An 11,760-nucleotide genomic window follows, 5' to 3' on the forward strand; every position below is an offset into this window, starting at 1 on the left:
TCACCTACCTTAGAAAGGATGGAAGGCTGAGTCAACCTTGAGCCTTGGAGAGATTCGAACCAGCAGAAATTGCAGGCAGCTGTGTTAATAACAGGGTGCATTAACCACTGTACCATCAAGGTACGGAAATTGAAGACCTTTGCTTATATAGAAACTTCTTTGAAAGGGGAAATGGGCAACTTTTCATTTTGGCTGGGGGTGCTGGTTTTCTGTTCAGGGCCGGCTGGGGAATTCTGGGAATTGAAGTTCTCCCCCACCCCACATCTTCCCAGTTGCCCAACGGTTGAGAAACACGGTATTTTAAATCTCCCTTTTCAGAAAAGGCAGGCAAGGAACTGGGTGTGTAGTTCAGAAACACATACAAAACACACCCCTCCTTTTTTTCAAAAGTGACAAGCCGAGGGGATTCCCTCTCGTTGGGCCCGATCCAAGAACAGCAGGAAGAGAAAACTTTCTCAAACTTCTCAGTGGCTGCTGGGGATGTTTGTATTTTGCTGGGGCAACTCCCATGGGGAAATAATAAAGCCCTAAATAATAATTACTCAAGCGGTGAAATTCCCCAGCAACAATTAACCACAGGTCCTGTCTGTTGCTGTTTAATGAAAAGTAGGCCTGGGGTGGTTGGGGGACTTCATTTCCCAGAATCCCACGGTAGCTGAGGAATCCTGGGAGCTGCGATTCCAGCCCTTTTAGAAGAAGGTTGGCTTGGGGAATGTTGCAGAGGTGGCATTCAGCCGGTTCGCGCGAATCGTTGGTGGAAATTTAGCCAAGGTCGCCGAACTGGTAGCGATCGCCGGCTGGCCCCGCCCCCGAACCGGTCCCTCGATCGCTGCTTGCTCGCCCCGCCCACCATGTTCATCGCCGCCATGTTCTTCATGCACGCACATCCCTTTGCCTTGCAAGTCTAATGCGCAAAGAACATGGCGGTGACGGCAGCAGCTTTTTTCCGCGACCGCCGGTACTTTTCGGCAGCCTGCTTCTTTGCGAGCTGCTTTCCGGCAGCGGCTGGCTGGGGGCCGCCGAAAACTCCAGTCAGCTTGCCTTTCGAACTCTGGACCAGCCGCCGCGGAAAGTAAGGAGTCCGAACAAAGAGGCGGTGTTGGAGGAGGAAGCGGGGCTGGGGCCAGGGCCGCTAAAGAAGGGGAAACGGGAGCAACTGACGAAGGGAGGGCGGGTGTAGATAGGTGGAAATTCCAATTTTTTTCGCTAGTGGTGTGGGCGTGGCTAAGTGTGGGGGGTGATATGTGACTGAGAGGGCGCGAGTGACGGCAAATTGGCCACTCCCACTCAGTCACATTCCCCCGCCCCACACCTAGCCACGCCCACCGAACCAGTAGCGAAAATTTTTGACACCCACCACTGGAATGTTGGCTTGATCGTCGGTGCCAACCAAGATTTAGGAAATCTAACTGAGCTCCTTAGTTACTTTGGCGACAGTATTCAAAAAAAGTTTTCTGAATTAATCCCTCTATCGGTGTTGTTGGTTTTTTTCCCTCCCCCCCCCCCCCCCCCCCCAAATTCCAGAGAGTGCTGTTCGTCTCCGATCCTTGCACCTTAGAGATCGACGGGGTGATTTTCGGATTAACTTCGGTGGATTTGCTCTTCCACATGGGAGCGGAAGAAATCAGCCGGTAGGATCCTTGCTATCATTGCACACGAGGGAGGGAGGGAGGAATGGCAAAATATTTTACATGGTTCAAAATTTTTATTCTTTTTTAACAAAGCGTAAAATAATTCAAAAAAACCCCCCCCCACCCCATAAATGTAAAAGAGGGGAGGAAAAGTGAAAGAGAGAAAATGTTGGAGTGTAAGAATTTGTTGTGACCCAGGCCCAAGTAAGTATTATCAGATGCAACCAGTTCGAAAACAAACAGAATTTATTGGAACAGCTGAGAATTAACTCATTCTCAGCGTAGTCCGAACTAATTCCAAACAAATTCTTCATAGCACAATCCTTCCGCCTTATCACCAACCTTGGTCTAATTAGGCAACCTGCCAAAGGCTTTTCTTGGCAAAAGTTCAGAAGCAGAAGACGCCGACAAAGAAATGCGGCAAGACAAGGAACAAATCTATCAACGTTGTTTTCCGACAAAGAGGCCAAGAACCGTTGCTGGTCTTTTAAGCCTTATGGGAGGGGCCAATCATCTCCTGGCTTTACTCCTGAGTCGTCCTCTCTGTTTTAGCTGCTGCTGCCTTCTGGCAGCTCTGCGCATGCGTGCACTAGGAACAGGCTCCTCCTGTTCCTCTGCCTCTCTGCTGTCAGCCTCTGGAGGCTCCGGAGTCTGCGCATAATTCCCAGATGGCCCTGGCCCCATCTCTGCCTCCGATGCAGAGCCCTCCCCAGCCTCCAGGACTGGCCCATGGCCCTCCCCAGCCTCCTCACTGTCTGACTCCGCTGCCAGCTTCGCAGGCTGCTGGCGGACCAGAATTGTATAAGAAGATGTTGGATAACCATTTGTCTGAAATGGTTTATAGGGTTTCCTGCCTAAACGGGGTTGGACTAGAAGACCTCCAAGGTCCCTTCCGACTCTGTGATTCTATTCTAAAAGGGTAGAAACAGTGGGGAAAGAAAAAAAAAATAGCATTGACTTCCGACTCCTTTTGGGGCAGTAGAATAAGGTAGTCCTTGACTTACAACAGTTTGACCGTTCGAAGTTAATGTTACTGACAAAAGTGATTTATGACCATTTTTCACCCTTATGACCATTTGCAGAATCGGGGGATCAAAATTCAGGTGCTTGGCAACGGACTCATAGTTATGACGGTTGCAGAGTTATGACAGCACTGGGAAAAAATGGGAGTTCGGACCATTTTTCACACTTATGACCGTTTCAGCATTCCCCCCCCCATGACCTCATGGTCACGTGATTTACACTCGGATGCTTGGCAACTGACTCGCAGTTATGACCGTCCAAGGATCTTGCGATCCCCTTCGGTGACCTTCTTGACATCCAAAGTCCATGGGGGGGGAGCCAAATTCACTTTTAACGACCGTGTGCCTCACTTAACAACCGCTAGGGATTCCCTTAACCAATGCGGCAAGGAATGACGTCACACGGAGGAGGCGAAAACCCGCTCAACGAATGTCTCGCTTTAGCAACGGGAACGTTGGGCTCAGTGTGGCGGTCGTAAATCGAGGACTACCTCCTATGAAACGAATATTTTTTATTCTGCAAAGATTTGGTTCCAGATGTTGAGCCTACGAAAGAAGCCGGCTAACACTGCCCCCCTCTCCCCCTTCCTTGCTAGGGGGTGTGTGGAGTGATTCAGAAGTGAGCGTGTCAATCCTTGGGCTCTTGCACAATCTCGGTTGCGTAAGCCGAGAAACACCGCTGGTGATCTGGAGAGAGCAGCGAGTGTGAGAGAAAAATGCCGTCCCTCGCACCGATGGAGGAATAAGATGTGACTCACACGCAGCTCACAAGCGACAGGAGGAAGAGAAAGAAACTCGGGAAGGGGGTCATCGGTGGCTCTCCCAGACAGTCAGAAAGTTTGCATGCCTTCCAAGCCTTTAGAAGTTAACGACCAGAATTTCCGTTGCTAAGCAAGGGCAGACAGCGGGGAAAGGGAGTTGCGCCCGATTGGATGACCTCTTTTTGCCTCCGTGGCTGGAGCATTCTGGCAGGTAGTCCTCGACTTTTAACAACCGTAATGGAGCCCCAAACTTTCGGTGGCTAAGGGAATAGGTGGGTTTTGCGCCACCTAACTTTCCTTGCCCGAGTTGTTAAGTGAATCGCTGCAGTTCAGTCAGTCAGCTGCACGGTTGTTAAGCGAAGCCGCCTTCCCCGTTGATTTTGCTTGTCGCAAAAAAAGGGGACCGCGTGACTCTGAGGACACTGCGGCCGTCATAAATATTATCTCCAAATGTAAATCAGATGACCATGGGGGGAATGCTGCAACGGTCATAAGTGTGAAACATGGTCATAAGTCACTTTTTTCAGTGCCGTCGTGACTTCGGTCACTAAATGAACTGTTGCAAGTGGAGGACTATCTGTATTTATCGCATTCACATTTAGGAAGAGTTTAAACCAGGGATGACTAACCTTTTTGCCATCACGTGCCAGAAAGGGGGGGGGCAGGGGAGGTTCGTGCACATGCATGCCCACACCCATAATTCTATGCGCCCCGCCCCGCGCATGGCACGTATGACCCGCCCCCCCGTGCCCCCCTCCCCCCCCCCCGCTCTTGGCACGTGATGGCCCGTTTTTCTTTCTCACCTGGCTCCAGATCCTCTCTATGCATCTGGGGAGGGCGAAAACAGCCTTCCCCACCCACTCGGAGGCCCGAACCGGCCCATTTCCCAACTTCCAGTTGGACGGGAAGTGATGTTTTTTGCTGTCCCCAGCCTCCAGAGACTCCCGGAGCTAAGCTGGCGTGCCAGGCGACACAGGTGGCACGCGTGCCATAAGTTCGCCATCACGGGTCTAGCAAGTCACTTACCTGAAATTGTACAGTTTCTCCTGCTTGAGCAGGGAGGATGGATTAGAAGACCTCCAAGGTCCCTTCCGACTCGATTCTATTCTGAGTTCCTGAGTACGTCACATTTCAATCAAAATACAAAAGTTTGCATTATATAAAATCTAGAAACATTACGGATATTTAGAACCATAACATCTAAAATATTATAAACGTACATCTAAATTACAGATATTGCTTCGTTGGTCGCCGCCAGGAAGTCAGCAAAAGGGGTTTAAGGCAGATTGCTGACGTCGTTAAGTGAAATGTGGTCGTTAAGCGAACCCGGCTTGCCCCCTTGACTCTGCTTGTCGGAAGCCGGCTGGGAAATTCACCTGCCCCCAGGACTCTGCAACAACCGTCATAAGTACATGCCAGTTTCCAAGTGCCCAAATTCTGATCACACGACCGGATGCCGCGACGGTCATAAGAATGAGGACCTGTTCCTAAGTCGCTTCTCTCAGAGCCCTTGTAACTTTGAACAGCCGGTCAATTAGCAGAATCAATGGAGGAAGCTGGATTCATTTAACGACCGCATGGTTCACTTAACAATGGCAGTTGATTCGCTTAACAACCAGGGCAAAAAAAAAAAATCTGGTGCGACTCACTTAACAGCTGCCTTGCTTTCACCATGGAAATTCTGTTCCCAGTTGTGGTCATCAATCAGCCTTCGCTGAGCTGCCTCTTAAGGACTAGAATCTTCTGACGCGTTTTATTTTTCTTTAAAAAGATGAACCCTTTCATCCAGAGCGAATGCGATAAAAGAGATTTGTTTTTTAAAAAAAAAATAACAACTCTAAATAGCCATGACTAAGCCGTCTGCAAGTAAATGTTGTGACTAACATATGAGGGGTTTGCAAAAAAACCCAAAAAAAAAGCGTGACTCTGTTTTTATGACCTCATACGAGATAAGCATCTTTGAGTGACCTAGTAGGATTGTGTTACAGACGGACGCAAAAGCAAAATTTCCCCCCCTATTCTCCCGGAGGTTTTGGCATTGGTTGCTTTTAAAGAGGTGTTAATTGCAAGGATTCATTAAAATGGATCGTTGCATAACAGGAATAACAGGATAAATATATGGAGTAGGTATAACAGAATAACAGAGTTATTAGTACTATTATTATGTGATTAATATTGATATTAATCACGTAATTATACGATTACCATTACGATTACCCGTGTTTCCCCGAAAATAAGACCCTGTCTTATATTTTTTTTTGAACCCTGAAATAAGTACTTGGCCTTATCGAGGAAAAGCCCAATTGGGTTTATTATCAGGGGATGTCTTATTTTGGGAGAAACAGGGTATCTATCTATCTAGCTATCTAGCTATCTGTCTGTCTGTCTGTCTGTCTATCTATTGTGTTTCCCCAAAAATAAGACCCTGTCTTACATTTTTTTGAACCCTGAAATAAGCTCTTGGCCTTATTGCCATGCAGCTCAAAAGCCCGATTGGGCTTATTATCAAGGGATGTCTTATTTTGGGAGGGAAAACAGGGTATCTGTATCTATCTATCATCTCTCTCTCATCTCTCTCTCTACCTATCTATTATCTCTCTTTCATCTATATCTATCTATCAATCAGTATCTATCATCTCTCTCTCTACCTCTTTATCATCTCTCATATCTATATCTATATCTATATCTATCTATCAGTATCTATCATCTCTCTACCTCCCTATCATCTCTTTCATATCTATCTATCTATTATCTATCTATCTATCTATCTATCTATCTATCTATCTATCTATCAGTATCTATCATCTCTACCTCTCTATCATCTCTCTTTCCTATCTGTCTGTCTGTCTATCTATCTATCTATCAGTATCTATCAGTATCTATCATCTCTACCTCTCTATCATCTCTCTTTCCTATCTGTCTGTCTGTCTATCTATCTGTCTATCTATCTATCTATCTATCTATCTATCAGTATCTATCATCTCTACCTCTCTATCATCTCTCTTTCCTATCTGTCTGTCTATCTATCTATCAGTATCTATCAGTATCTATCATCTCTACCTCTCTATCATCTCTCTTTCCTATCTGTCTGTCTATCTATCTGTCTATCTATCTGTCTATCTATCTATCTATCTATCTATCTATCTATCTATCTATATCTATCATCTCTACCTCTCTATCATCTCTCTTTCCTATCTGTCTGTCTATCTATCTGTCTGTCTATCTATCTATCTATCTATCTATCTATCTATCTATCTATCTATCTAATCTATCTATCAATCTATTGTGTTTCCCGGAAAATTAAGACCCTGTCTTATATTTATTTTTGAACCCTGAAGTAAGCGCTTGGCCTTATTGCCATGCAGCTCAAAAGCCTGATTGGGCTTATTATCGGAATGTCTTATTTTTTTTGGGGGGGGGGGGGAAGGGGAAACAGGGTATTGTTATATCTCTTTCAAAACTAATATGTACCCAGGCAAAATACTGTTCAGATAACATACGGAGTTTTTTTTATGCCCATAAAAAAGAAAAATGTATAAATGGAACATATATTAAAATAAATAAATAGTTATTTGGAAGGGACCTTGGAGATCTTCTAATCCAACCCCCGTTGCTCAGGTAGGAAAAGTCAACTGAGGAAAAGCCAATCGTGGGTTTGTTTAAGAGCCAAGTTTAATCCTCTTTTTGACAAACAGTTTTCTAAGCCAATCAACTTAGTCCCTTCCTACATTTTATCTAGGGACTCGGTGGCTCAGGGGCTAAGACGCTGAGCTTGTCAATCAAAAGGTCGGCAGTTCAGTGGTTCGAATCCCTGGTGCCACGTAATGGGGTGAGCTCCCGTGACTTGTCCCAGCTTCTGCCAACCTAGCAGTTCGAAAGCACGTTAAAAAAAAATGCAAGTAGAAAAATAGGGACCACCTTTGGTGGGGAGGGAACAGCGTTCCGTGCGTCTTTGGCGTTTAGTCATGCCAGCCACATGACCACGGAGGCGTCTTCGGACAGCGCTGGCTCTTCGGCTTTGAAACGGAGAGGAGCACCGCCCCCTAGAGTCAGGAACGATTAGTACGTATGTACGAGGGGAACCTTTACCTATACATTTTTATCCTCAACACAATCCTGTAAGGTAGGCCAGCCCGGAAGTCTATTCAGCGATCAAACTCTTAAATATTTTTTTCCCTACCTTTCTTGCTCTGTTTTTTTCACCACCCCTGCTCAGTTCTTCAAGCCTTCAGGATCGTTTTTCTCGAATTCTCAAACACATCCTGACTCAGCGGAGGTAAGCCACTTCGGAACCACGGTTTGTGTTTTGTTCTAGATTCTTAGCCTGCCACGAATACACAAAAACAGACACGCTCCAAATGCAGTTTGTGTTCATGCTGGGCCCGAGGGGAGGATAGAGAATTTTAAAGTGAAGCTTTCTGCATTCTCAAACAATGGATGGGAACAAAGGGAGATTCTAGTCCTCATGGTTATGAATAGAGCACTGGTTCGTTATATATATTTTAAAGAAATCTATGCCCAATTAGCCGTGGCTTGGTGAAGTTTCAAACGTGGCTTTCCAGGAGATGGCCAGAGAGAAGAATTAAAGTCTTCAGACATACGAAGAAGTACGGGTGTTTTATGGTGTGAAGAATGTTTCACGAAAAGCTTCATAGGGTTGAGAGGAAGGAAGGAAGGAGATTGAAAAAAGGAAGGAAGGAGAATGAAAGGAAGGGAAGAAAGAAGGAGAATGAAAGGGAGGAAGGAAGGAGAATGAAAGAAGAAAAGGAAAGGGGAATGAAACGAAGGAAGGAAGGAGAATGAAACGAAGGGAAGAAAGAAGGAGAATGAAAGGAAGAGAAGAAAGGAGAATGAAAGGGAGGAAGGAGAATGAAAGGAAAGAATGAAAAAGAAGGAAGGAGAAAGGAAGGAGAATGAAAAGAGGAAGGAAGGAAGGAGAATGAAAGAAGAAAGGAAGGAGAATGAAAGAAGAAAGGAAGGAAAGGAATGAAACGAAGGAAGGAAGGAGAATGAAACGAAGGGAAGAAAGAAGGAGAATGAAAGGAAGAGAAGAAAGAATGAAAGGGAGGAAGGGGAATGAAAGGAAAGAATGAAAAAGGAAGGAAGGAGAATGAAGGAAGGAAGGTGAAAGGAAGGAAGGAGAATGAAAGAAGAAAGGAAGGAAGGTGAAAGGAAAGGAGAATGAAAAGAAAGGGAAGGAAGGAAAAGAGACAGCAAGGGGAGAGAGAAAGGGAAGGAGGAAAAGAAGAGATGAAAGGAGGAAGGAAAAGAGAAGAAAGAAAGGAAAGGAAAAAAGGAACAGGGAGGGAGAAAGAGAGGAAGAAAGAGGAAAGAAAAAGTGAGTTGATGGACCAAACCACCTTGGAAATAAACCACGGCTTGCCGGATCCTCTCGTTCCACCCCATCTCTCTCTCTCTCTCTCTCATTCTCATTTTGACCGCGTCCCAAAGAGAGGAAATTTCCTAGTGGGCATTTCCAATGCCAGCTTCCCTCGAGTCGAACAGCCCCAGAAACGCAGCTGCTCCTCCTCGGGATGGGGTGGGGAGGAACGTGCCGCCGGCCAGGCCTTTGAGAACACTGGCCTTTATTTGGCCCTGAGGTTTGAGATGCCGACCCTCCCAGGAGAGGGGGGGGGGAGAAACGATCCTGGAATTAGCGGCAGCCGCGGCAGCTTCGCCGAGCCCAGCTTGGCATCATCGCGTTGGTACTTTGATGGGTAGAAGAGAAGAAACAGCTGCCGGGCGCGGCCTTCGAAGTCCAGCCAAAGGATTTGGGGAAGGGGGGGGTATATAACTCGATCTCTTTTCTCCCTCCCCAACCCCCCTCCTTTTTTTAAAAAAAAATATTCTCAACAGCTACTATCCTCTCTACCCGCCCCCCGAGGACATGAGTGTGGATTACGAGCGCTTCTTCCCGCACGCTTCCCTGCCCATCACGCCGGACCTCTTGATCACGCCGTCCGACCTGAAATACTTCGTTAAGGTGGGGGGGAGACGCCAACGATGAGCTGAGCTTGGGGGGGGGGGGCGGTGGGAAGAAAAATTAGGAAGGCGGCCCCACCCTTGGGGGGCCTGCGTGCACGGTATACTTAAGCTGTTAGGTCTGGCTCCTAAAAATAACCCCAAGATTCCGGTCCTCATGGTTTTTGATGAAGGATGGGCTCAGATAGCAAGCGCCGAGGGCGACGGGGTGTCTCATGCCAGGTGGGAGGTGGTGGTACGTGGGGGTGGGGCGGGGTGGGGGTTATAGGCGAAAAAAAACTCTTCCCCACGTTATTGCAGGATCAAATTTGGGACTCCGTGCCGTGCAAAATGTGTCCTTCGCTGAGTTTGAACCTTGATTCCATGTTGGTGTTTGCATGAATAGAATAGAATAGCATAGAAGAATAGAATAGAATAGAATAGAATAGAATAGAATAGAATAGAATAGAATAGAATAGAATAGAATAGAATAGGAATAGAGAAGGAATAGAATAGCATAGCATAGAAGAATAGAATAGAATAGAATAGAATAGAATAGAATAGAATAGAATAGAATAGAATAGAATAGAATAGAATAGAATAGAATTAGAGAAGGAATAGAATAGCATAGCATAGAAGAATAGAATAGCATAGCATAGAATAGCATAGAAGAATAAAATAGAATAGGAATAGAGAAAAAATAGAGAAGGAATAGAATAGCATAGCATAGAAGAATAGAATAGAATAGCATAGAATAGAATAGAAATAGAGAAGGAATAGAATAGCATAGCATAGAATAGCATAGAATAGAATAGAAGAATAGAATAGAGTAGGAATAGAGAAGGAATAGAGAAGGAATAGCATAGCATAGCATAGAAGAATAGAATAGAATAGAATAGAATAGAATAGAATAGAATAAGAGAAGGAATAGAATAGCATAGCATAGAAGAATAGAATAGCATAGCATAGCATAGCATAGAATAGAATAGCATAGAAGAATAGAATAAAGAAGGAATAGAGAAGGAATAGAATAGCATAACATAGAAGAATAGAATAGAATAGAATAGAATAGAATAGAATAGAAATAGAGAAGGAATAGAATAGCATAGCATAGAAGAATAGAATAGAATAGCATAGAAGAATAGAATAGAATTGAATAGAATAGCATAGAAGAATAGAATACAATACAATACAATACAATACAATCAATACAATCAATACAATACAATCACTGAAATGTCTCCCTTAAGCGACCTAAAAACTTGGGCTCGATTGTGGACGTACGTCGAGGACTTGCCTTGCATTTAACACCCCCCCCTCCCCCAAAAGCTCATCCATGAAATGTACAACTGGATTTTCTGTATCCGGGAAATTACTACAAATTTTTACGAAAGAACAGGACAAGCTCAAATAACGAGTTTGGGATGCCTCACTCAACACAATCTCATCCAACCACCCAGGTTCCTGCAAACAATCTTGGTTAATTTTAAAACCTCTCGCCTTCTCCTTTAGGACATTTTGGGGTGCGTCTGCATTAACCCCAGCCGGCTGACCAAAGGACAAGTGGGGGGCAGCTACGCGCAGCTGTGGGTCCGGCCACACGTCACCGGGGAACAGCGGAAGAGCCCGTGCATCGCCGCGCAAGTGATTAAGATCTAACCAGGTTCTGTCAACACCTGAAGCTGGACAAAAAGACATTTCGCCATCAAGAGGATGAGCTAAGGAGATGCCTTCCTTCTCCAACGATGTGGAGATCCCAAAATCTGGGCGACCCAAACATCTGGACGGCATCTCCTTGAAGTCTCCTGACATTGGCTTTCTGGTTCTCTGCAGCTGGATGACATCTTCCATCATTCTTCTGGATAAAGAAGATATTATCCAGGCCTGTTTTCTGATATCAACCTATATAAATATATGAATTTGTTGATTTGGGTTAGGTACAAATCCTGCTTCTCGGCGAGCCCTATGGAATCCGAATTGCCCCACAAATGAAGTTTTGGCAGATGTGCAGTGGGCTGCTTTGATTCTCCAAGGAAGAGAATTCTGGGAATTGAAGTCCATCCACCTTAAAGCATGCTGGCTGGGGAATTCTGGGAGTTGCAGTCCACCTGTCTTAAAGCAGGCTGGTTAGGGAATTCTGGGAATTGAAGTCCACCCGTCTTAAAGCAGGCTGGTTAGGGAATTCTGGGAGTGGAAGTCCACCCATCTTAAAGCATGCTGGCTGGGGGATTCTGGGAGTGGAAGTCCACCCATCTTAAAGCATGCTGGCTGGGGGATTCTGGGAGTGGAAGTCCACCCATCTTAAAGCATGCTGGCTGGGGGATTCTGGGAGTGGAAGTCCACCCATCTTAAAGCATGCTGGCTGGGGGATTCTGGGAGATGAAG

The 11,760-nt window shown here is 45.6% G+C and overlaps 1 protein-coding gene across 1 annotated transcript in view; it reads left to right on the forward strand.

The window, feature by feature from the left end:
* POLA2 (DNA polymerase alpha 2, accessory subunit) overlaps window positions 1–11,095 on the forward strand; it is a 28,665-nt gene extending 17,570 nt beyond the window's left edge. The window contains exons 15-18 of the mRNA XM_070950837.1: window positions 1,525–1,631; window positions 7,631–7,690; window positions 9,271–9,397; window positions 10,888–11,095. Coding sequence (XP_070806938.1) covers window positions 1,525–1,631; window positions 7,631–7,690; window positions 9,271–9,397; window positions 10,888–11,034 — 441 coding nt within the window. The 3' untranslated portion in view covers window positions 11,035–11,095. The remainder of the gene's footprint in view (window positions 1–1,524; window positions 1,632–7,630; window positions 7,691–9,270; window positions 9,398–10,887) is intronic.
* Window positions 11,096–11,760: the final 665 nt, after the last annotated feature.

Source organism: Pituophis catenifer, unplaced genomic scaffold (assembly GCF_029215685.1).
Source record: "Pituophis catenifer annectens isolate HBS135680 unplaced genomic scaffold, rPitCat1.0.hap2 SCAF_10, whole genome shotgun sequence".
NCBI lineage: Eukaryota > Metazoa > Chordata > Lepidosauria > Squamata > Colubridae > Pituophis > Pituophis catenifer.